This window comes from Pyxicephalus adspersus, chromosome 11 (assembly GCF_032062135.1).
Source record: "Pyxicephalus adspersus chromosome 11, UCB_Pads_2.0, whole genome shotgun sequence".
In the NCBI taxonomy this organism is placed as follows: domain Eukaryota; kingdom Metazoa; phylum Chordata; class Amphibia; order Anura; family Pyxicephalidae; genus Pyxicephalus; species Pyxicephalus adspersus.
Window position 1 is genome coordinate 22,837,506 of NC_092868.1, and position 23,889 is coordinate 22,861,394.

General features: G+C 38.1%; 1 protein-coding gene across 1 annotated transcript in view; it reads left to right on the plus strand.

Moving 5' to 3' along the window:
• Nucleotides 1-23,889, plus strand: part of POLD1 (DNA polymerase delta 1, catalytic subunit) — a gene marked incomplete in the record, with an annotated part of 178,980 nt that overhangs the window by 91,417 nt on the left and 63,674 nt on the right. The window contains 4 exon segments of the mRNA XM_072427214.1: nucleotides 2,030-2,125; nucleotides 2,217-2,354; nucleotides 7,591-7,766; nucleotides 17,000-17,152. Coding sequence (XP_072283315.1) covers nucleotides 2,030-2,125; nucleotides 2,217-2,354; nucleotides 7,591-7,766; nucleotides 17,000-17,152 — 563 coding nt within the window.

The window sequence follows — 23,889 nt, forward strand, 5'->3', positions numbered from 1 at the left end:
ATTAACCTTTCATTTTACTTAGGTAAATAAATCCTTATGTCCAGGGGTAGAAAGAAGTTTTATGTTTTGGTATACACTAGTTAAACACTTTGCAGCCCAAAATGATTTGCTAGATTTTTTCATCTTCGGCCTAAATTAATTATTTGTTTTTAAAAATGAGACTATGTTTAATAAGTAAATTGAGCACTTTCAAAATGCTTTAGGTTTTATGTGTGATGTGATTCTATTTACTCCTTATGGCATCCCAATGCACAACATATACAGCTCTTAAAACATTTTTAGCCCAGCTGCAATCCCATTTGGCATCATCAGAATAATCCCAGTTTACCATTTAAAAAATGACTACTGTGTTCCTCCACACAAACAGAATTGCAACCACCTATCAATGTACCAATTCAATAGTCCCAGAAGCAACATCTGGTTATCTATTTTAAACAGCTGTCACATTTATATTTAATTTTCCTTCCAAATAGGCCCCTGCCACTGAAGTTAACAGAGTACAAATTAACAAAGTTACAAAAACTCCCATTTCCTTTTACCTTGGTGATGTCCTATGCATGGTCCACTTTCAGAAAGCATGGTATCTTGCTTAAAACTTCTATTTAGCTTGGCTTTTCCAGGCATACACTGCTTAAGAGATGGTACAACCGCTTTTGTATCTTTTGTTCTTTCTATCCTTCCTTGATTTTTTTTTCTTCCAAGAAAAGTTTGTCGATAAAATCTAGAGCAACTCTAAAATTATTTTAATATGTCTGATGTGTGTAAAGATGTCTAATGCATATTGGGTGTTTACATACAGTTTCTATATTAGGTTTCGGCTGACAAAAATTTTTAATGCTCACTCTGGGCTGCTGAAAAGTGTACCAATGCAGTGCCTCCGTCTTGCACTTCATGTGTTAAATGCTTATTTACATGGATGCAATGTCACGGTAGGGTTAACAGTTTTTACCCCCGACAACTGTCCATGTGGTCAAGACATTTTTTCCAACATCTTGTTTATGGTTGCTTATAGGGAATGACCAGGGGCAGTTGACTCCTGCTTAAAACTGCACATCAATGCTGTTTAAGCATTCATTTATTGTTAACAAAACTACCAGCTTTCAGATCCCACATCCTGGAAATGTCACTGAAAGGAGAGTTGTGTCTGCTTAACTTCCCATGTGCATGGTCATGATCTTTTGTGATTGTTTCCAGTGACAGGTAAACAAACAAGCATGGTACATACAGCACCGTTCTGTTCTATGGAGGTGGGAGGATGAGGAAGCATTGGAATGCACAGAATTTTTTTTTTCTGCCCCTGATTAGTCCATCAATCCTCCATGGTGGATTAATGAAATACTGTGTGTAAATACTGTACACATTAGATTTTCACAAGAAACACAAGTAAGTGTTTGTCTTGGGCAACAATCAACTGACCGTACTTGGCTTAAGAACTGTCACACTCTATAGTATTCCCTTTCACTCACCATCTCTCAAAACTACATAAAAGGTTATGTGGGAAGGTGAATCCAGGGGGGTTGGAGCTGGGTCAACAGATGACAAAGTGGTCAAATTTGCTAAATAGTATAACGGCATATTAAAGTGAGAAAACATAATTTATGGAAAAAAAAGTGCAAGTAAGCAGTTAAACATAATTTTCTGTGTGTTTACCACAGAAAGGTATGTAAGTAGTATGGTCTATTTCAATTGAAACTTCTACTAAAATGGAAGATAATATTATGCTGGCAAAGACTCATTTCCTCTTCCCAAATCATCTACTATGTGTGAGCAAACAAAGGCAAAATAGAAATATACTTTTATCTTATCTTGTTTTGTTTTTTTTGGCATTGTTGCACACAATGTCCCTGTCCTTCCAGATAAAGCCTGATAGAAACACGTGTTAGAAAACCTTGTTTTAACACTGTACTTAATTGCAAGACTGGAAAGACTGTGTCATCACCCTCTCCAGGTGTCACCCAAAGGCTAAGTAGGGAAAGTATACATTACTTTAAGCAGCAATTCATGTAATTTTCTTTTATCTGTTTAATAGAGTGTCACAGGCTTTGGGAGACAGATGATTGAGAAGACCAAGCAGTTGGTGGAATCAAAATACACTCATGCCAATGGGTATAAGGCTGATGCCAAGGTAAGACCTCTGTGATTGCACTTTGCCAGGACCTTGGTGTCCATAGTGGTGGATATTCGCTTTTAAGCAGTGTCTCTTTGAATCTCCTCAGGTCATCTATGGTGACACAGACTCTGTAATGTGCAGACTGGGCGTGCAGACGGTGACTGAAGCAATGGAGATAGGAAGAGAGGCAGCTGAATGGGTTTCAAGTCACTTTACTCCTCCCATAAAACTGGAATTTGAGAAGGTTTGTACCTGACATATTTACCAGTATTTCTGAACTGAGAATCTGTCAGTCTGCTGGGTTTATGTTTTTACAAAATGGACATGAAACATGTAAAAATAGCATTACCCAAAGGTATTTTATTTTTGGAGGGGGCTTTAATTTTGGAGGGGGCAAAAACGTAACAATTGAAACCAGGCAGCTGTTGTTTTTTTTAATGAAAAGTGGGTTGATAATTACCCTTATGCAATAAAAATATCTGCCTGATTGCAATTTATTTTAAATACACTCACCGATACCCCTTTCGGTTTCGGGCATCTTCGTGTTTCCCACTTATTGGATAATATAGAAATGTCTGCATTTTCACCCTCCCTGAATAATGCCTCCTGTTAGATATGATTAGAGATTTTACTAAAAAGCCTAGTTTTGGCCTAATGTTAAAAAAAAAAAAAACTGGGTTAAAATGCCTATGTATGGAATTTATATTCATTCTAATGTGGCAACATACACATAGACATTTTTGGCTGCAAAGAAAACAAAGCCTGGATCACTATAAAAACTCCCCAAAACATTTTGTGTGTTATTTAAAAATACTTAAGGAGTATTGTACTGCAAGTACTGCAACAACCATGTAGAATTATCATCAGAAATTAAAGAGGTTAAACATATTAACACACTATGACTCCTTACATTTAAATGTTTTTACCTCTAAATGTTTTAAAGGTTTAGCATGTGAATGTGAATTAATTTCACATTTTTAGATCAAAATAATACCTGTTGATTTTGTCATGAATGTCCTCCTTTAAGCATCTACAGATATAGGGTGACAACCTTATCAGAATCATGCTCATTCATTGTCAGCCCATCACCCTTATTGAAGACTACAAGCTGCAATGCCAACATACACTGACCACAAATGATCCACTATTGATATAGGAAAGCCATTTCTAAGCAATGATGTGCATCTTACACTGGATAGGTACAAAAAGATAGGAACAAGCTGTAAGAAGCAGATGGAAATCATCATCTGATATAAGATGTAAAAAAGGACTAACAAAAGGTTTCCAAACAGAAGAAACTGAGGTAGAGAAAAAATATCTGAAACTGTTAGTATTGGGGCCTCCTTCCCACCCATGGACAAAGCATAGGGAAAAAAATGTCTATTGGTCAAAACAACTGTTGGGAGAGGTTGAGGACCCTGTGGGGAACATGATCGGATCCACCAATCATTGCCTGTCATAATGCTCTGTCTCCAATACTCAGCCTGCATACCAAGACATAGAGAGTAAGGCACTTTACAATAGTAGCTATAACTATAAATAGGGTGTGTGTTGCTGAAGGAAAACAGCAGAGCACCCTTCTGCTACAAGACCATCAGATGTTAAATACCACCCAATCTGGGAAGCTAGATGCATACCTTATAATCTTCCTCTAAACCTGAAGATAAAAAGATACACCTGTCCACAAAAGCAACCAATCAATCAGATTCCAAACTAGCCACCATGGCCAAGACCATAGAGCTGTCCAAAAATGTCAGGGACAAGATTGTAGACCTACACAAGGCTGGACTGGGCTACAAGACTCACCAACCAGCTTGGTGAGAAAGTGACAACAGTTGGAGCGATAATTTGCAATTAGAAGAAACACAAAATAACTGTCAATCTCCCTCAGTCTGGGGCTCCATGCAAGATCTCCCCTCGTGGAGTTGCAAGGATCGGGAGAATGGTGACGACGCTACCCAGAACTAAGCAGGGGGAACTTGTCAATGATCTCAGGGCAGCTGGGACCATAGTCACCAAGAAAACAAGTGGTAACACACTGCACCACGAAGGCCTGAAATCTTGCAGAGCCCGCAAGGTCCCCCTGCTCAAGATAGCACATGTACAGCCTCGTCTGCAGTTTGCCAATGAAACTCTAAGATTCAGAGGAGAACTGGGTGAAAGTGTTGTGGTCAGATGAGACCAAAATTGAGATCTTTGGCATCAACTTAACTCGCTGTGTTTGAGGAGGAGGAATGCTGCCTATGACCATTCCCACCCTCAAACATGGAGGTGGACACAATATGCTTTGGGGGTGTTTTTCTGCTAAGAGTACAGGACACCTTCACCGCATTGAAGGTACAATGAATAGGGCCATGTACCCTAAAATCTTGGATGAGCACCTCCTTCCCTCAGCCAGGGTATTGAAAATGGGTCGTGAATGGGTAATCCAGCATGACAATGACCCAAAACACACGGCCAAGGCAACAAAGGAGTGGCTCAAGGAGAAGCACATGAAGGTCCTGGAGTGGCCTAGCCAGTCTCCAGATCTCAATCATAAAGAAAATCTGTTTAGGGAACTGAAGGTTCGAGTTGGCAAACATCAGCCTCGAAACCTTACTGACTTGGAGAGGATCTGCAAAGAGGAGTGGGACAAAATCCCTCCTGAGATGTGTGCAAACCTGGTGGCCAACTACAAGAAACATCTGACCTCTGTGATTGCCAACAAGGGGTTTTCTACCAAGTACGAAGTAATCTTTTACGAAGGGATCAAATACTTATTTCACTCATTACAATGCACATCAAGCTTTGACTTTTGAGCACTGGGTTTTTGAGGGTTCTTTGGTTGAAATTCTGTCACTCACACCTACAATAATCCTACCATTACAATTATAGACTGGTAATTTCTTTGTCAGAGGGCAAACATTCAAAATCAGCAGGGGATCAAATACTTCTTTCCCTTAATGTATTACGCAGCGCTTTACAAGGTCTATAGTCATATCACTAACTGTCCCTGAAAGGGGCTCACAATCTAATGTCCCTACCATAGTCATGTCATCAACACAGTCTAAGGGCAGTTCTGTGGGGGAAGCCAATTATAACTGCATGTTTTTGCAGCATCGAACAAGAATCTGTTTTTTCCAGGCTTAATCACATTTGAGAAACTGTGTTGAAGGGCTTTCTCAAAGAGTTTTGTTTTCTATAATATACCAAATATTTGTACCGGAACCTATTATCCCAATACTAAACATTTATATATCAGAAGTGGGAATGTATCCTTGGCAGGGAACTTCCTCTGGATATCTGGAAGATCATCTGGCAACAAGCACAAAAAAGTTCCCTGTGCACGATATAGAAGGAGAATACATATAAAATCTTAATGCACTGGTACCTCACCCTTGATGTCCTGCACATGATTTTTCCAACGGTTAGTAATTTGTGTTAGCAGTGCGCATCTTGCATCATATCTTTTGGTCATGCCCAAGCATTATTCCATACTGGCGTGTAGTTAATGGGAGCTTCCCCTTTTACTGGATTTACTGACTCACCTACTTGGCTTGCCAATTAAGTAACTCTCTAAGTTACTTAACTTAGAAAGTTAAGTAAACATCTAGTAGCCAATATTCTGAAGGCAGCGAGCTTTCTTAAAGCTAAAAATTGGAAATTTTCCACCCCTCCAACACAAGCAGCACTGATTTGGAGGATTAAGGAGGTGCATTTAATGGAACAGCTAACCTCTCGTCTTTATGACCGCCTTAAGAAATTCAATATATTCTTTGCTCCTTGGGATGTTTATATAGAACCACATACCTCTTAATAATAAAATAACAGTAGGAGGAACCCTCCCAAGAGAGATGGGTGGCTAGAAGAAGATGGAATATTTAGGCAGGCGATGATCAGGACCCACTTTCCTTCCCAAAGTTTTCTTTTCCTCTCATGCCTTTTTGTTTTTTTATTTTTATGTTCCCCATCCCTTGTCATATGTATGTCTTATCTGATTTGTAATATGACATCATTCCTCGCAATTGTAGGAAAACCGGTAAATACTTTGATATAATGGATAAGAATTTTTAGTTGGGTGGGAATATGGAAACACCTGTTAAATTATGTATGATATTGGAAAATTATGCTTTGTTCATGCTAAAATTCATACTGATGTACGAGTGCATGATTGAATGAAAATAGCTACATGCTATCCACAGCCTACTACTCCCTACGAAACTCACCAGGCCAGTTGCTGTTTGTCTTTTGGACTTGAACTTACCCATTAGTACCATCTACAAATGCTGGCTACTTCTCTATTGATACTTCATGTTACTGTTGTTTGCTTTTTCCCTTGGATGATGATTGTACTTACTGCGTGGTTTATATGTTTTGCATTTGTCTTGTTTTGTCCTTACAATAAAAATGCATCCATAAAAAACATCAAATGTGAGGCCACCTGTGCGACATCTAAAGATGAGCTGAAATTGTTTCATGCAACAGGACAATGATCTCAAGGACACCAACAAATCTAGAACAGAATGGCTGAATACAAAAGAATCAGGATGTTGCACATGCCCAGTCAAATTCCAGACCTCAACTGGATCAAAATGCTGTGATGGGACCTTAAGAGAGCTGTGAATAAATGAATGCCTACAAACCTCAAAGAACTGAAGCAATTATGTAAAGAGAAGTGGGCCAAAAATCCTTCACCACTATGTGAGAGACTGGTAGTCATTGAGAAAACTATTACTTCATGTTATTGCTGCTAAAGGTGGTTCTTTAAGCTAAGGAATCATGTACTTATTTTTTTCACGTTTGGCTTTTTCACTTTTGTTAGTGCCACAGTGGAATCTCCTGTGTGTTTTACAGTGGAGGTTAGATTTTAATTTTAGAAACTAAGGGATAGGTAATGTTTTATTTTTGGGTAATAAGTAAAACCTTAGCATCAAAAGTATATCAAAACTTTGTGTGTAGCTAAACATAATAAAATGTTATTCTTATTAAAATACATAAACTTTAATGTAATACAATATGAACCTTTTCTGTTTCCTTAGGTATGTTAAAACCAATTTGTTTACTGGGGGAATTTTTTATTTATGTAAACACTGACAATTTTTTTATCCTCTCTTCTGGACTGTTAAATATGCCATTTTGAAGTGTTCTGTTCCATCTGAACAAAACAAATTCCTAACAGAAATCAAATGAGCTTACAAGTTCCAGTGCACTCTGCAGTGTTATCCCACATATTTTTATAATAACTGCCCAGTTCTGTGAACTGCACAACACCTTCTGTAGTCCCAACACCTTCTTTCCTAGAGTAAAAATGCTGCTACTCAATAGATGTAGTGCAGTGAATACATTGTAAGTCTAGGATATAAGTGTCTTACAGAAAAGGAGAATCATAAATGATGCCAACACATCTAAGGATTGGTAAGCCGTCATTTATTTTTGTTAAAGCTTTTTTTTCTGTGTATTTATATTTTTATTATTACAGCCTTTTTTCTGGTAATGTTCAGGTATATTTTCCTTATCTACTAATCAACAAGAAGAGATATGCCGGGCTGTATTTTTCATCGAGTCCAGACACCCATGACAAAATGGACTGCAAGGGAATAGAAACTGTACGAAGGGATAATTGCCCATTGGTAGCTAATCTTATCAACACTTGTCTGCAGAAGATTCTCATTGACAGGTACAACTGCTGAACAAATAATTGCTGTGCACTATTTTCCAAATATTTGTCCAAATAGCCTTTTTGTTTGAAGGTGTCTATAATGACTAAAACCTGAACTGTCCTTAAGTTATTCTGTATACAGTACTTCATGTGTTCTAATACAAATAACAAGCTTGGTAAGATGACTAAATTACATTTCCATGCATGTGTGCTTGAAAATAGAGGGCAAGCCTTTAATTTCTTAGCAGTTTCCCTGTGCTTTGAGCCTGTAGAAATTGCATCTCATGAAAGTCTGCAGTGGCAAATGACCTAGCTTAATATCTTTTTCCTTCAAGACATTGTTGAGGCCCAGCAATGATTTTGCTTTGGTAAAGAGTGCTTGACCCCCTTGAATACTGGAAAAAGTTTGCTGGTTTACAAATACCCCCTAGGTTACCAGGTTTAAAGGTTTTGGAGTTGCACAATGGGAAACACGTTGGTAAATATTAGGTTAGATATAGTGTTAGAATGTCTTTTCCTTGCCTCTTCATCCTTACTTTGGTTTCAAGGCCAGAATGACAAGATTGCATTTAAATGAAACAAAAAGTCCTGTTTACTTTAGCTATTGACTAAGGTGTGCAATGTGTTAATTGCATTAAATATGCAATATTTTTTAGGTGTAAAAATACAATGTCCAGTTTCTGAAAATATCACAGGACTAAGGTGTAAGGTATAAAAGGCACAAAATAAGTTGATAAGGGGGCACCTTTGTGCAACGTGTTACATGATGTCTGTATACATTCTGCAGATAGACTACTTTTCCCAAAGTATAGATACAGAAGAATTTAAACTCCATTTGCCTTCAGAACTGCCATAGTTTCTTGTGGCGTAGACTTAAAAGGATGCACAAAACATTCCTCAGAGATTTTGATTCATATAGACATTAGGTCATCATACAATTGCTGCAGATTTGTCAGCTGCAAAGCCATGATAGGAATCTTTTTTCACCACATCCCAAGGTTCAATTGGGTTTAGATTGGGTGACCATGGAAGGCATTTGAGTACAGTGAACTCACTGGCATGTTCAGCAATACCAGTTTGAGATGTCTTGAGCTTTCTATGGTACATTATCATGTTGCAGATAGCCATCAGATGATGAGTACACTTTGGTAATCAGGGCATGGACCTAGCCAGCAACAATACTAATGTGGGCTATGGCATTTTAATGATGCTCTATTGGTACTAAGAGGCCCAATGTGTGCCAAGAATATATCCCCAGAGCAGACTTTTTTAAAAAAAATTTTTTTGGCCCAATTTTGGTTATTCTGTGCGAATTGTATAGAAAAATAAGGATGCAAGTAGACTTTTTGAGGCATTAGGAGACTTGTTATGTATAAAAATAATTATAATGTATTGTTTAAGTACAAAACCCATAACAACTTAAATTAATAATCAGTATACACACAATGAACTTACTGTCTTTCCACACTAGATTTGGTCAGTAGGGAAAGTTACAAACTTGCGCATAATTCACAGATTAGAGAGCGGGGTCCCATGCTGACGCAGTTCCCCCGTGAAGGCTTTCTAAGGATACAGAGACCCTGAAATTACAATATTAATGTAATTACAATCATAGTTCAAATACATGTATAAAATACAAGGTAGTAATAGAAAGGGGATTCAGCAATTCCTACGACACTTGGAACCAATAAAATCCTCTACAATAGAGAGTAAGGGGATAACTTACTATTATGAAGTACTGGAATTGTGTCAAGTAGTGATGGTTTATTAGATGATTGGGATACCAATCACCAAAGATGTTTGAATGCTCTAAAGAGGATAAGGGAATTGTAAGAGATATACTACAATACAAACAAATTAGATTAGGTGTTAAATGATCTTAGGATAAAGGAGCCCTACTTGGAAGTCTGAAGTAATAGCTCGACAAACATATTAGGGATGTAAGTTCTTTCTAGTGTTGTAGAATATTTGATCGGATGAATATGCAAGGTATAGTATCACATGTAATATTCTTACATTGTTACATGTTCTCGAAAAATAAGCATGGATTATTAACGTATTATATGAACTGAATCCTTGTTTAAGACTATGTAAAATACATATGAATAACTAATGTCCAAAAAGAGAAAAATAGGGTGCCCATTTGGCTTACTTACATTTGGATGATTGATGATAATTGATTGCAATATTCACCTTAATTTAAGGACGTGAATAAAGTATTATCAGCAGTGACTGAATGCTGAGGAATGAAATATAATTGTAGTTACATATTTGGAGGATACATGAATATACCATTGTCCTCTATTGTGTCAATACATACTAGTTAAATGCGGTTTAGAGTGTAAAAATTAAGGTAAAGCTAATTAGGCTTCACTATCCATTATTAAGGATAATATCCAGAGGGTAATGTTCATATAGGATTGCTGTGGCTGTATAGTAGTGTTTCCAAACCTGGAGGGATTGATGTGTTTGTTAGAGTGTTAAAATATACGTTCTCAACCTTTATCAAGCCAACTAAAGGTGTGAAAGATAGTTTAGGAAGGTTCCTACCTAGTCAAGGTAAGCTTTGGTCCAGCGTTAGGAGGGAGCTTGGCTTGGTTGTCTGTGTTGGAAGAGAGTTCAGTCCTGCTGCATGTGCTGAAAACCTAATGCAGTCACGTCGAGGGCTGAAGTTGTGTGTATCACTGCTGATAATACTTTATTCACATCCTTGGGGGTAATGCGGAGTGTAGCTCAGGGTGAATTTTACATACCAAAAGCGGTAACCTCAAACCACACTCGCGGTAGGGAAAAAAATCCTACCTGCTCCCCTCAATGCAGCAGCATCCTCCTCGATCCCCAGCCGGCTTCTGCATCACATTGAGCAATAACCATGATATAACCTATACTATATTTACCTTCATTGTGATTATGAGGTATGTACTTTTTCTTCTTTTTGAACTCATATGCAAGAGCATACATATCTTACACTAATACTCCCCTGAAGAAGCCCAGCGGGGCGAAATGCGTCTGAATGGTTTATGACGATACTGTTATATAACCAACTTGGTTAGAGTTGTCTTGTCCAGCATATATATTCCAGTCTTGTGACATTGGAACTAGACTGGACATATGAGAAGCCATGTATGTAATGTAATTATGCAGGAAGCCAAAATGTTTCAATACATAATTAACATTTTCACCTACAATTTTTGATCTTGAACCGCTTTCTTTTCTCTTTCCAATTTTATATTCCAAATCAAAACATGAAGAGAGATTTATCAAACTTGTGTTATTCCTTTACAGAAAGTGAAGAAAAGGGAATATTAGGCTGTTCAAATTATTATTATGGGGTTCAATTAAACTGTGAAAAAACAAGTGTGAATTCTGAGCCCTATTTAAGGAAGGAAGGCAACAAAAGTTGTACATTCTGGTTATAGTGCATTTTCTCTTAAAAAAAAAAAAAAAAATCTGAGTAAAATGTGTCGTTTCAGATACTGTACAAAAGAAAAGTGTACTTTGAATAAAAAGTTGATCGGAGAAGGTAAATTATATAAAGAAGTGCAAAAATGATAGGCTGCTCACCTAAAATAAACTTAAATGCTTTAAAATGGCAACCAAAACCTGAAAGATGTGGAAGAAAACAGAAAACTACCATTTGAATGGATAGAAGAATAGCCAAAGTTGCAAAGACTTAGCTATTGATCTCTCCAGGAAGATCAAGGTTTACAGTAACCTGTGAGTACTGTTTCAATTGGAAGACACTGGTGTGATTATCGGAAAAGCCCCCTCAAAATCCCAATGAAAAAAAAAAATTAGGGGCCACAGACAGTTTGTCTGATGACCCCCAAACACTGAATTCAAGCCAGGGTACATTTTGAAGATGGTGAAGCATGGTGGCGCCAGCATCATCATATGGGGATGTTTCCCTTACTATGGTGTTGGGCCTAATTATTGTATACCAGGGATCGTGGATCAGTTTGAATACATCAGAATACCTGAAGAAGTCATGTTGCCCTATGCTGAAAAGGAAATCCCATCAAAATGGATGTTTAACCCCCCCTTTTTCTGGGTTGGTGGGATGTATTCAGCAAAGTGACGACCGGTCAGGCGTTCTGGGTTTGACAACGGTGGAAGCACGACGTTCAGGTCTATTCATAGCCACTGATGGTGTTTGGTGGTTCTTGACTATGGATGCGGAAACTTGCAAAATGAAGTCTGAATATGATTCACAGGCTTCTGACTATTTTTTTCTGTGCAGAATGTAGGCAATCCATAGGCAATGCTCAACTAGATGCTTGAAAATCTTCTTGTAGCACTTCCTTTGCCATTTCCTCATCGCTGGGTAGAATGTCATGGCTTGGTCAGCTTTGTCGACACCTTCCATGGTGTTGTTGTAGTCAGTCACCACCTGTGGCTTCATCACTTCTTTCTTACGTTTTGTGTGTACCAGAACAGTGGAGGCATTATGGACAGTACTCATCAAGCACACCTCTTTCTTGCCATCTCAGGGCCATCATCTTGCCTTTCTGCCAGGCAACAATTTCTCCTGTCTTCAGCTTCCCTTTTGCAAACATTGATGCCAGGTTGCCCTAACGGTTCCATAGGCATCTGTTCTGTGTTGCAGAAGGAACTCATAAAGCTCAGGAGAGGTGTAGCAATTGTCAGTTGTGACACAATAGCCCTGATCTAGCAATGGTTCAATGAGGGATAGCACTGAAGAATGTTGCCAATCCATAATGGCTGTATCTGGGGTTGAACTGTGTCCCATTTCCAGTGAAAAGTACTGTATTCCAAATGTAGCCAGATGAGGATTCCCACAGCATACACGTTTTCATGCCAAATCGTGCCCTTCATCGGTCAAAAACAACTTCAGGTATGCCAGGGGGTCGTCGCATTCAGCCTCAATTTTCAGCCCAGGTGCGCTGGTGAATGGAAATTTTGGCGGTGCTGCCTGGTCCGCATCAAGGTCACTAGGGCACCATGTGTGCACAGCGCTGACCTCAGGTTCAGAATCATCGCTCAGTTCACTTTTGCTGTCTGATGACAAATTTCCTGGTGAATCACTATCGCTTGATTCCACAAGGGACTCCAAATCGCTATTGTTGCTTTCAAATTCCTCCAAAACAGCGCTTACGCCAGCAAGATGCCTTTTGGATGCCATGCGGTCTCCAGCAATCAGGCAGGAACAATCAAGGTCTTAAACAAAGTGATGAAATGATACATTCCAGAAGTGATTTATAAGCCATCAAAAGGTCAGATCAAGGTTAGGGTTAAAAGTGGGCAATATGTAAATCAGGACACTGGACAATGATGCTTGGTGCACTAAAATGTGTGTTTATACTTTTATTGTGTGTTTTTATGTGTTTTTACTGTAAAAAAATTTTTTTAAAGCAGATTACATAGTAATCTGCTTTTAAATTTTCTGCCCCCAGATTCCATCACTCTATCGCATCACCTAGAATATGTCACAAATTGCCGGGTGGTGCAGTGGGGGATATCCCTGCCCTGCTCACTCCACTGAAGCCAACGAAGCTGCTTGCATCACCCGGAGACTGATCTCCGGGTGATGCGAGCAGCTGCAGTAAATTCCGGGTGTGATGCCAGCAGGAAATCGCCACTGGCATCACCCCTGGAATTTACTAATGGTGATCACATCTGCAGTTAGATGTGATGCACCATGCAGAAATCCTGCATGGTGCATCGCATCTAACTGCAGATGCGAGCAGAGGCGTGGCGGGGACCCGGGCAGCATTTAAAAGCAGATTACTCGGTAATCTGCTTTTATATCTCCCGCCCAGCCATGCCCCCCAACGGAGAGGCGCCCCGGCATCACAGCGGGATCGTCTGATCGCCGCTGGAGCACGGGGCTGAGGTAAGGGGGACCCCCAAAGTTACCCCGAGTGTGACTCGGGGTTACCGCTTTTTGCATGTTATTTCCACCCTGAGTCACTCGGGATTACCGCTAGGGGGGGTTAAACAAGACAATGATGCCAGCCACCTGTGAACAAGCAATGTCTTGGTTCCAGACCAACAAGACTCATGTGATAACATAAAAAAATGCTGTTTCTTAAGCAAAACCAGAAATGGTCCCAATCATCCTTGGCTGGAATACCTAATTACAGGTACCAGAAAGTGGTCAACTCCATGCAACACTTATTTGCAGCAGTTCTCAGGAACGGTGTTGTTACAGCTAAATATTCAGTGGTTTAAAGGAAAACAAAACATTTTTCAGTTTATACAGTGAATGTTTGCGTTTGCAACGAAGAATGCAGACATTTTTTTAACAGCTACTATTCCCTTTCTTTACTTAATGTAAAGGATTAACACAAATTTGATAAATGTCTCTTCATGTTTTGATTTGTGATAGAATGCAGTGTTCCCAGTGCATTTGTGTGTATAGAAATAAAAGCTATTATATGGATTAGAAGCTTTATTCACTCTTTTTAAATGAACATCTAATATTCTGAACACAACTGTATGTGTGGGTGTTTAGCCAGTAGATGGTGCTCTATGAATGAAGAAAATGGTCTCGATCAAAAAAAAAAAAAAAAAAACTAATACTGTAACAGGTATACAACTAAAGACTAAAGCTACGTACACACTTCCAATTATTATCGTTGGAAAACGAACGATCCTGCACGATATCTACGAACGATCGTATAGCACCGATCCTGCAGATAGAGATAACGACACGATCGTTCGTAGATATTGTACACACAATAGATACGATCGTTTGAACGATAGAGGAACTATGTGCACGACAGGAAAGTGAACGAACGTTCGTTCATTACGCATGCTCAGCCCATGGACGATCAACGAACGACCGTACACACGAACGATGTTCAACGATCGTCGTCCAATCCGATCCGCCGGTCCGGTCGTTCGTTTCCAACGACTTTCCTCGTTCGTCGGCGTCGTTGGTTACTTTTTTACGAACGATTTTTTGCCCAATCGATCGTTCGTCGTTCGTTTGGAACGATAAAAATTGGAAGTGTGTACGCACCTTTATTTACACAGCTTAGTTCCTTTTGCACTCTGAGGACTACTGAGAGTTGTATGTACTGACAACTAGGTAATGTTGCTATCATGCTTGCCAGAGAGGCACATTAGAATATTTAGAACTTCAGACGTCAGAAAAAAAAGGTTGCTTCTCTTAAACTAAAATGTTCTCATAAGATTCTTCTTATTATTAAAAATAAAATAGGCATTGCAAATGACAGATATAGACAGTGACATAGGAGGAGGAGAGGACCCTGCCCCAAAGAGCTTACAATCTAGGAGGTAGGGGAAGTATCACACAATAGGAGAGGAGAATGTAGTTTTTCTTGAAGTTTGCCATCTATATTTTTAGATGAAGCTGGCTGTAATTTGATCCTTTTATTACCTTAAAATATACAGTCATAAGAAAAAGTATTCTCTTTTGTTTCTAAGTTTTTTGCATGTGAGTATAAAGTAAAAATCATCAGGTCCTTAACATGTACCTAATTGTATTTAACAAAGACTAAGTCAAAAGCAGCAGCATGTTAAAAATAACAAATAAAAAACAAATAAATATTTATAATAAATGCTACAACTGTTGCTGCACATTAATCTGGGAAGTTTTAAAGCCCATTTCCAAACAATTTGAGGTCCCTCATTCTACAGTGAGAAAGGCGAAAAACTGGCAGACCTTCAAGACAGTGGCCAATCTTCCCAGGAAATTCACCTGAAAAGGTCAGACTGTGCAATTCTCACAGAATTTGCAAAAAACCCAAGAGCCTTATCTTAAGACTCTACAGGCCTCATCATGGTAAAGTTAATTACTTTACAATTCGCAAACAATTAAACAAGTATGGCTTGTTTGAAAAGGTTGTCAGGAAAAAACATCTTTCTGAAAAGAATATGGCAGCACTTTTGTTCTCTAAAAATGGCATGCAAGGCTTAGGTTTGCAAAGTTTGCATTAGAACAAACCACAAGACTTCTTAAAAAATGTCCTGTTTGGTGAAAACCATATCAAATATTAGCAAAAACACCTCATCCCATTTATCAATCACTGTGGTAGGGAGGGATGATGATTTGGGCTTGTTTTGCAGTTGTTGAGTTAACCATGAACTCCTGATTACCAAAATATGTCAAACATGATGCCATCTGTACAAGATTTAAATCATAACTTAAATTGTGTAATGCAAGACAACGACCTCAAGCATACCAGCTAATCTACTGTAGAATAACTGAAAAAAAAAAAGAATGAAGATGCTCAATGGCCCAATCAAAGTCCAGTCCTGAACACAACCATATTACTGTGTGGGACCAACAAGCAAACCTAAACTCAACATTGTTTTTACTTTACATAAAATGGTAGACAACCCTTATATAAAAAATGTAAAAAAAAAGTTTAAATTTAATTAGTGCAACACGTTTTTCTAAAATTAAAAATAAAAAGGGTACAGCGGGCCACAGCACCCGATCTGCGCAGCACAAGATCAGGTGGCGTAGCAAGAAGACCTGAAAAGAAAGAAGATGGGGGCAGAACAAAGAAAAATTCCAGGATGGCGCAGTACTGGATCGAGGAAAGGTACAGCGCTATTGAGGGATCTGTGGGATTAAAGGTGTGATTTTTTTTCCACTTTAGTTCTGCTTTAAGAGAGCTGTGTATAAATGAATTGCCACAAACCCCAATGAACTAAATCAATGTTGTAAAGAATAGTAAGCCATTCAAGTAATTACTGCTAAAAGTGGTTCTATGAGCTATTGAATCATGAAATCTACATAGTTTTCCAACTTGGCTTCCACATTTTGGCTTTATTGTTAAATATTGACTTGGTGGAATATGTTCATAAGATTGAAATAAGTTTTGATACTGCTAAGGATCAGATGATATTTTTATTCTATCTTGATACATAAAACTCTGGAGTTGAAAGAAGGTATACTTTTTTGAGGACTGTATTTCAGTCGGTTTGTACCACCTGTACATTAAGCTGGGCTTAAATGGGATAAGTTTGATATCCATTTGAGATGTTTCTGAGATCATTTAAAAACAGTGTTTTAAATCCAGCATTTTTAACAGCATTTCCCTAACTTGTATGTTTAATTTCTTGAGTGACATTCCACATCATTGAAAGCCTGTGACCTTCTGGTGGAAATCTCTTTATTCCAGGTGGATTTCAAACAACACTTGAGAAATGGAAATGGCACAGTGCAGTCTTACTACTGAGGAGCAAGTTAGCGAATACTTTAGTTAAATCAATCATATTATATTGTAATACATTTTTTGTCTTGCATTTTTCAGGGATCCAATGGGTGCTGTGGAGCATGCCAAAGACGTGATCTCTGATTTGCTATGTAATCGCATAGACATCTCCCAGCTGGTGATTACAAAGGAACTAACTCGCACAGCAGATGAATATGCTGGAAAGCAGGCTCATGTGGAGTTGGCAGAAAGGTAGGTTTTAACGATTAGGTCCACTGTTTTGAACAGGGGGGCCCACACTTTTTTGGCTTGTGAGCTATTTTTAAAATGACCAAGTCAAAATGATCTACCAACAATTAAAATGCTAAACATATACGATTCTGTATGGACAATACATTGTATGTACAATATGTATTGTATGCACAATACAATTCTGTACATTTAACCATTACCTTACTCAGATGACGTCCTAAACTGAATTGAATCAGCCAAAGTTGCATAGTTCGGACAGTAGTTGCTGGTAGCCAGCCTCAAACAAACTTCCAAATGATCATCATCAGTCATGGTGGAACGGTATTTGGACCTAATTACTCCTTAACGCGGTAGAGTTTATTTTAAAACACAAGGCTCCGTGATCTACTCACGTTGCCTTTGCAATCTACCGGTGGATCGCGATCCACGTGTTAGGCACCCCTGGTTTAGAATATTAGGCACTGACTGTTATTTCAATAACAAAGTATGCAAAGCTACTATCAACAATGGAGGCAGCAAGCCAACAGAGCCTCTGATGCTTACTAAAGATATACTGTAATGATGTGTGTTTAAACTATTTTTGGTATTACTATTATGAATTTGAAATTTCAATAAATGTGTTTTGTCTTGTGTATTTCTTTGGTTACCAATTAATTCCATTACCCTAGTATTCATATTATTTGTAAAAGTGGGTACATTATTACACACAAAAAAATTAGATAACACTGCCCTATTCTTTAGTTACTGTGTTCTTTATGTAATCTTTCTCTAAGCTTCCTCAACATCTATTGTTTACATAGCTGTTTAATATAATTGTCTTCCTGTGCAGCAAATAAAGGATGCCAAAATGTGAAGGAAGAAGGGGATAAATTAGTTAAAATAATAATTATAAGGGGTAACTGATGGTTAATACTTCACCTCTGGATGCTGTGGGGAAGACCGGGCTCATAACTGAGCTAATTCTCTAGCTGTCATAGTTTAACTAACCCTGACAGGCTGTATTCACAGATGATTCACTGTAATTTTTTACAAGTAACCATTTCTTTACCTCACCCAAACCCTGGTTATTTTTAAAATAATGTTGGAGCAATTAAAATCCATTTTTTACGCAGACATTTGCTTCTGATGGCTTAGGGTTGCAGTTTTTTCTAGAAGCTTCATGACCAGTCTCAAAGCAGTATGATTTTTATCTGGTTCGATGGAACTTCCTGTACAGGTATAACTCGTTTTACGACTTACCTGTTTACCAACTGCCCGCACATGCAACCAGCTCCTCAGATGAGTACACTGTACTAAACTGCGCATGCTTTTTATTCATAGAGGAAAAACAAACTGCATGTGCAGTGAGATTGGCACACTTTCCCCCATTTACAGCAGGCTATGCCACTCAATCTCGCGTCTGTACAATGCGTGATTAGTAAACATAGCCAGAAGGCAGAAGAAGAGGAAAGAAGATGGCGGCACACATCACTTCCTCTGCGCCCGGAGGTATTGACAGATCTGTGGAAGTAAAGGTGAGTTCATTTTTTTTGTTTTGTTTTTTTGTTTTTATTATTATTAGTTCCGCTTTAATGCAATTATTTATCGGATCTTTCTGTAGACTAGCAAAGATGAAAATTTCAGTAATTATCTGTAATTATATGTACAGACAGGTTTATGCAATGTGATTAGTACTATTTAAAATGACTGTGAAATGTATTGAGCAAATATAAAATTAACTAAAAATGCATTTTTTGTTAACAAATTATATATATATTTATATATATATATATATATATATATATATATATATATATATATATATATATATATATATATATATATATATATATATATATATATATATATATATATATATATATATATATCTGGGTCTCTTGTAGCAATGCCTGTGTCTATTGAGCTGTGACAGAGGGGAAAACCAGAAATAGACTGATGTGCCCATTGCAGCAGCTGTGTTTGTAACTGCCTGTTGTAAGTGAGGAGGTGTGTGGAGGAGAGTGTGGAAATATTACAGAGCAGGAGATAAAAATTGTATGGACTTTTTAACTCTCTGAATACCAGTCACTTGATTGCCTAATTCAGAAATCTGGTTATTTAAATACTCCACTTTTTTCCTTTAAGAACCCTGCTGTTCTTGGAATGCAAATCTGCCACTTCATTGAGAAGTCCTAGTGTAATTTTCAGTTATTGTCATAGTTAAAGGTCTTCCTTCTAGCATTGTTGACTTGTGATCCACTGTTCTTTGCTTTTTTCCCTTTTCTATTATAATATATCATAGATAAATGATAACACTTTTTTCTTTACTATATTTTGTGATCTCTTGAGTTGTTGCACTGTTCAGCTAGGGTTCCTTTAGTCAAGCTAATAAATTTTGTGTAAGGTGCTCACAGTACAGGGCAATAATTTACATGTCAGTCATTTCAGAAGTGGTAGTAGCAACTTTGTATCTCTGTCTTGGTCATTTGGTGGTCCCAGGTGGTCAGTATCTGCTCCAAGCCCCAAAAAGTGCAAATGGTGCAAAGCAGAAGTAATACATTTTTTTAATCTTTAAAAATCCACTATATAAAATTGTAAATTCAGTATATACTCAAATTTAAGCCAAAGTACATACTTTTTTAATACAAATTGAAAAAATACTTAGTAAACCTAGGGCATAAAATGCTTCTTTGTAAAGCCGTAATCAACAAAAATGACTGTAAGAGGAATGTGAATAAATACATATATGGTGTGCTTTTTATTTTTTTTACATTTAAAAGGTAATAAAATAGGTTTAACCTTCATATCCCCTCTCCTCTTTTACAGGTTGAAGTATTTTAATTTTGAGTTGGCAATAGTGAGTCATTTGCCTGTAAATTGTCGTTTCTGCATTATTGTTGGTTACTAGTAGATGGAGCTATGTTCTCATGAGTTTATGTGTATTACAAAGAGTTTCTTTGACAGCTCTGATCTGTCAGACCAGAGACAAATGCAGATCTACTGTGATCTACTAAGTGTAAATTGAGTATATTTTTTTCCTACTTTGATGACAAAAAAAAATAAAATCTTGGTTTATTCTCCAGTATATTCTTTCTGTATGTTAGAACGAACCATGTCAGTCTGATTAAATTAATTTTATTTTTTTGGTTATTAAATGATGTAGTCACTGCTATAAGTGGGTTTACAAACCACTTTTAATGTGTTAGCCATTTCAAGTTGAACTAGGGTCCGCCCTTTTTTGTTCACATATCTAACCTTTAATCTGTAAGTGTGTGCCCAACAATTCAAGGATCAGAAGATAGACTCCCCAAGTTAGTAAGGAAGGTATTAGCTTTAATGTTATGATGATAATTGCATATGATTTAGTTTTTTTTTTAAGATCTTTGCTAATATCTAGAAAATATTTGCAATATTTTTGGTGATTAACCAACAAGAGAAGTTTGTCGTTTTGAAGGTCTTACCTGCATAATTTTTTCAGGACCATGGCTTTGTATATTTTTCATAGGAAAGATTCACTATGATACAAATAAACTTGTAGTGAAGTATACATTATAAATATAGAAGTTATATAGAAGTTGTGTGTTTTGTTTGTTTTGATGACTGCTAAAATTAACTGCCCTGAATAGAATTTAAATGGACTTATTGCAATTTTGGAGCTGAGGGTTTGCAGTTTTGGAGCAGAGGGTTTGCTTAGGCGAGTGGTGCCCAACCTTTTTTCATCTGGGGGCCACTGTTGACATTGGGGTAAAACTTGCGAGCCACAATGCAAACAAACATTAAAGATGTATAAAAAAATATAGAAAAGTTTTAATTTAAAATGAAATTAAATTGAAAATGTTCTAGTTACGGTAACGTACATGCACCAAATAAAAGAGATGAGAAATCAAGAATTTTTGCATTCACCGTTTGATACTCATTTTATTAATGAAAGAGACAACACAAAAGCCATCCTACAGTGCTGACCGGTCATTTATTGCTCACCATTCCTGTACCAAATAGCAGAAACTACACCATAGAATGCCTCCTGACAGTTAACACACTAACCTTTGTACCCCAAAATCTCTCCAATGTATACTCCCAGTGAGATGTAATTCATGTGAGAGTTAAGGGGTAAGGGGTAAAGGTTCTTACTACTACATCCTCAGGTCCCTACATCTCCCTGTTCCTGAGAAATTAGGGTTCACAGAAGGTAAGTGGCCAGATATGTGTGACAGAGGAGCATGGTATAAAAGCTATAGTTTTTCTTATCTTGTAATGGTGCCACAGCTAAAAATGTTTAGGGGTAGTTAGCCACAAGAGTTCTTATCCTACAGTTTAATGTACCTAGAGTTCCCCTTTTAGGAGAAATTGGAGTTCAATGAACATAAGCAGACAATTATATGTGATGGCACCATGGTATTGTAGGAGTGATAAAATTTTAGTTGGGGGGGGTCCTCCACATATTTTACATTTCCCTTCCTCTATCGTTAAAGAGAAATTGGGGTTTACAGAAAGTAAGTGGCTTGCTGTGTATGACAGGGTAGCACGGTATGACAGGTATAGCTATTTGTATCTTGTGATGGCACCCTAATGATGTAATGTTAGGGGGGTTAGTCACAAGAGTCCTGCACTTGCAGTTACATTTCCCTTTTCTTGCAGAGAATTTGGCATTCATAGAGAGTAAGGGGATAGCTATGTAAGGGGATATGGGGTAGCATGGTATGATGGGTATAACGTTTTGTGAGAGTTGCTCCCAACATGCAAACTCAATTTGGAGACCCTGGTCTTGAAATAGCCCCCTTTGTGAAAATATCCCTGATTGTTATTAGGATTTATTGCTTGTGACCCCATATTTGGCAACTTGTTATGTTTAGGGGGCTAAAATTAGGTTTAGTAACAGCTCTCAGGGTCCCCTTTATACCCTGAAAATGTCACATTTCTCTGATAATCATTGTAGGAGATATGAAGGTTTTCACATGCGGTAATGACAGCAGCATGGACGCAGACACAGCTCTCGCGGCTGTATGAGGGGTAAAATTATCCCACAGTACATGGTGGACAGGGAGCAGCCACAGCTGATTGCCAGATCCATAAGACACGCCCACCTTCAGGAAGCTCCCTCTCCTGGTAGCACTATGTTTAAAGAGAAACAGGAGATGCGCGTGCCCCATCCCCCGCAAGACAACAAGCAGAGAGGGAATTGGTAGAGGGGCGGATCTGACAGTCTGGCGGGCCAAATGTGGCTTGCGGCCGTAGGTTGGGCACCTTGGCTTAGACCATAGGAAGTCTGGAGCTAAGATTTTGTGAACAATTAGTCCTTTCTCTGGTAATAGTGATTATCATCATGTCAGTATGGATACACATTGGAAAGTTTTAACTTGTTTTCAGCATGGGAAAATATGTACAGCTTTATTGCAGTAATATTGTGATTGGAAAATAGTTTACATATGTATCGTGTCTTGATCATAAACATACTGTTTGCATGTGCATTAGGTTAATTTATCACTGCTAACACACAGTTGATGCCTTATGCAGTTAAACGGTTCTCCTTCAGATCTGAAGAATGCATTGTGTTCTTCCTGTATGAAGTAATCTTCACACATTACTGAGCAGAGTCCTTCGACCATGCTTACCAGGTGTTTTTACCCCTTCCCCATTGTTTTTCCCCCCTGTCTCTTCTGTGGTATGACAAGTACTCTAAACACCTTTGCTCACTTCACCCAACTTTATTATGTGTGGGTGGAGGCCTAGACTGATGATGCTGTGCACTCTTTTTGACTCCCCTGGGGATATGTGTACAGATCTATGGTTTTACAGGAGTTAGTGAAAACTATTGTGGTGTTAACCCGTTTTAGATCATCTAAATTTCTTGCAGTTTTTAAAATCCTGTTTTAAATATTTCTCATTTCTGCTAAAACAGCAGTGATTCAAAACTGCTGTCATTGAAGACAGAAGAATGTTCCTAATTTAATTTTTTGTCACTGATTAGAAACCTTGATTCAATAAAAATTAGAAAAAAAAAACTGAAATTCTGCTTTAAAAGTGTTCCGGGCAAGTGAGGGCCCATTTCCACAGCTCATGTATTGTGTTTTGCATTCATTTGAAAGGTCTGCCAACTTAAGGGAGCAGGCAAAAATGCACAAACAGCATTTTTTTCTAAGGCAGCATGAAGCTCAGGAATGTGTGCATTTTGGTAAGCTGCAAGGCATGTGACTCCACAACATGCATTACTGCATTGCAAAGGTTTGTTTTGAACCTGATTGTTGAGCGAGAGGATTAACAAAGCCCATTTTAAATCACACCTACAGGATCAACACCTAGGCTTGCTCCTTATTCTAGAAATGTATATTGCATATATTCTCTTTTAACCACCCGACTGTTGGTTAAAGAGAATATAATGCAAAAATCGATAAACCCAAAATTTTCTCACTATTTAAATCCCATCACTTACCTGGTCCCCGCTGCGATGATCCGTTCTGTTCCAGCGTCGATCGCTAAAAAAAAATACTTTCTCCCCGCAGCTCCTCCGGACACGTCTTCTTTCTTCATCCGGCGAGTGCAGTGGCGATCACCGGGATTTCCCGGTGACGTCGGTGCGGGCGGGAGGCGGGGCGGGAAATTCAAAATCCTTTGCATTGGACAAAAAAGCTGTACTGAGTCCAATACAAAGAAATCATTATATAATATATATATAATTGTATTATATTTATACTATATAAGCTACTGTACAGGTACATTACATTATACGTCCATCCATAATCAGAACCCAAAGCACTTCT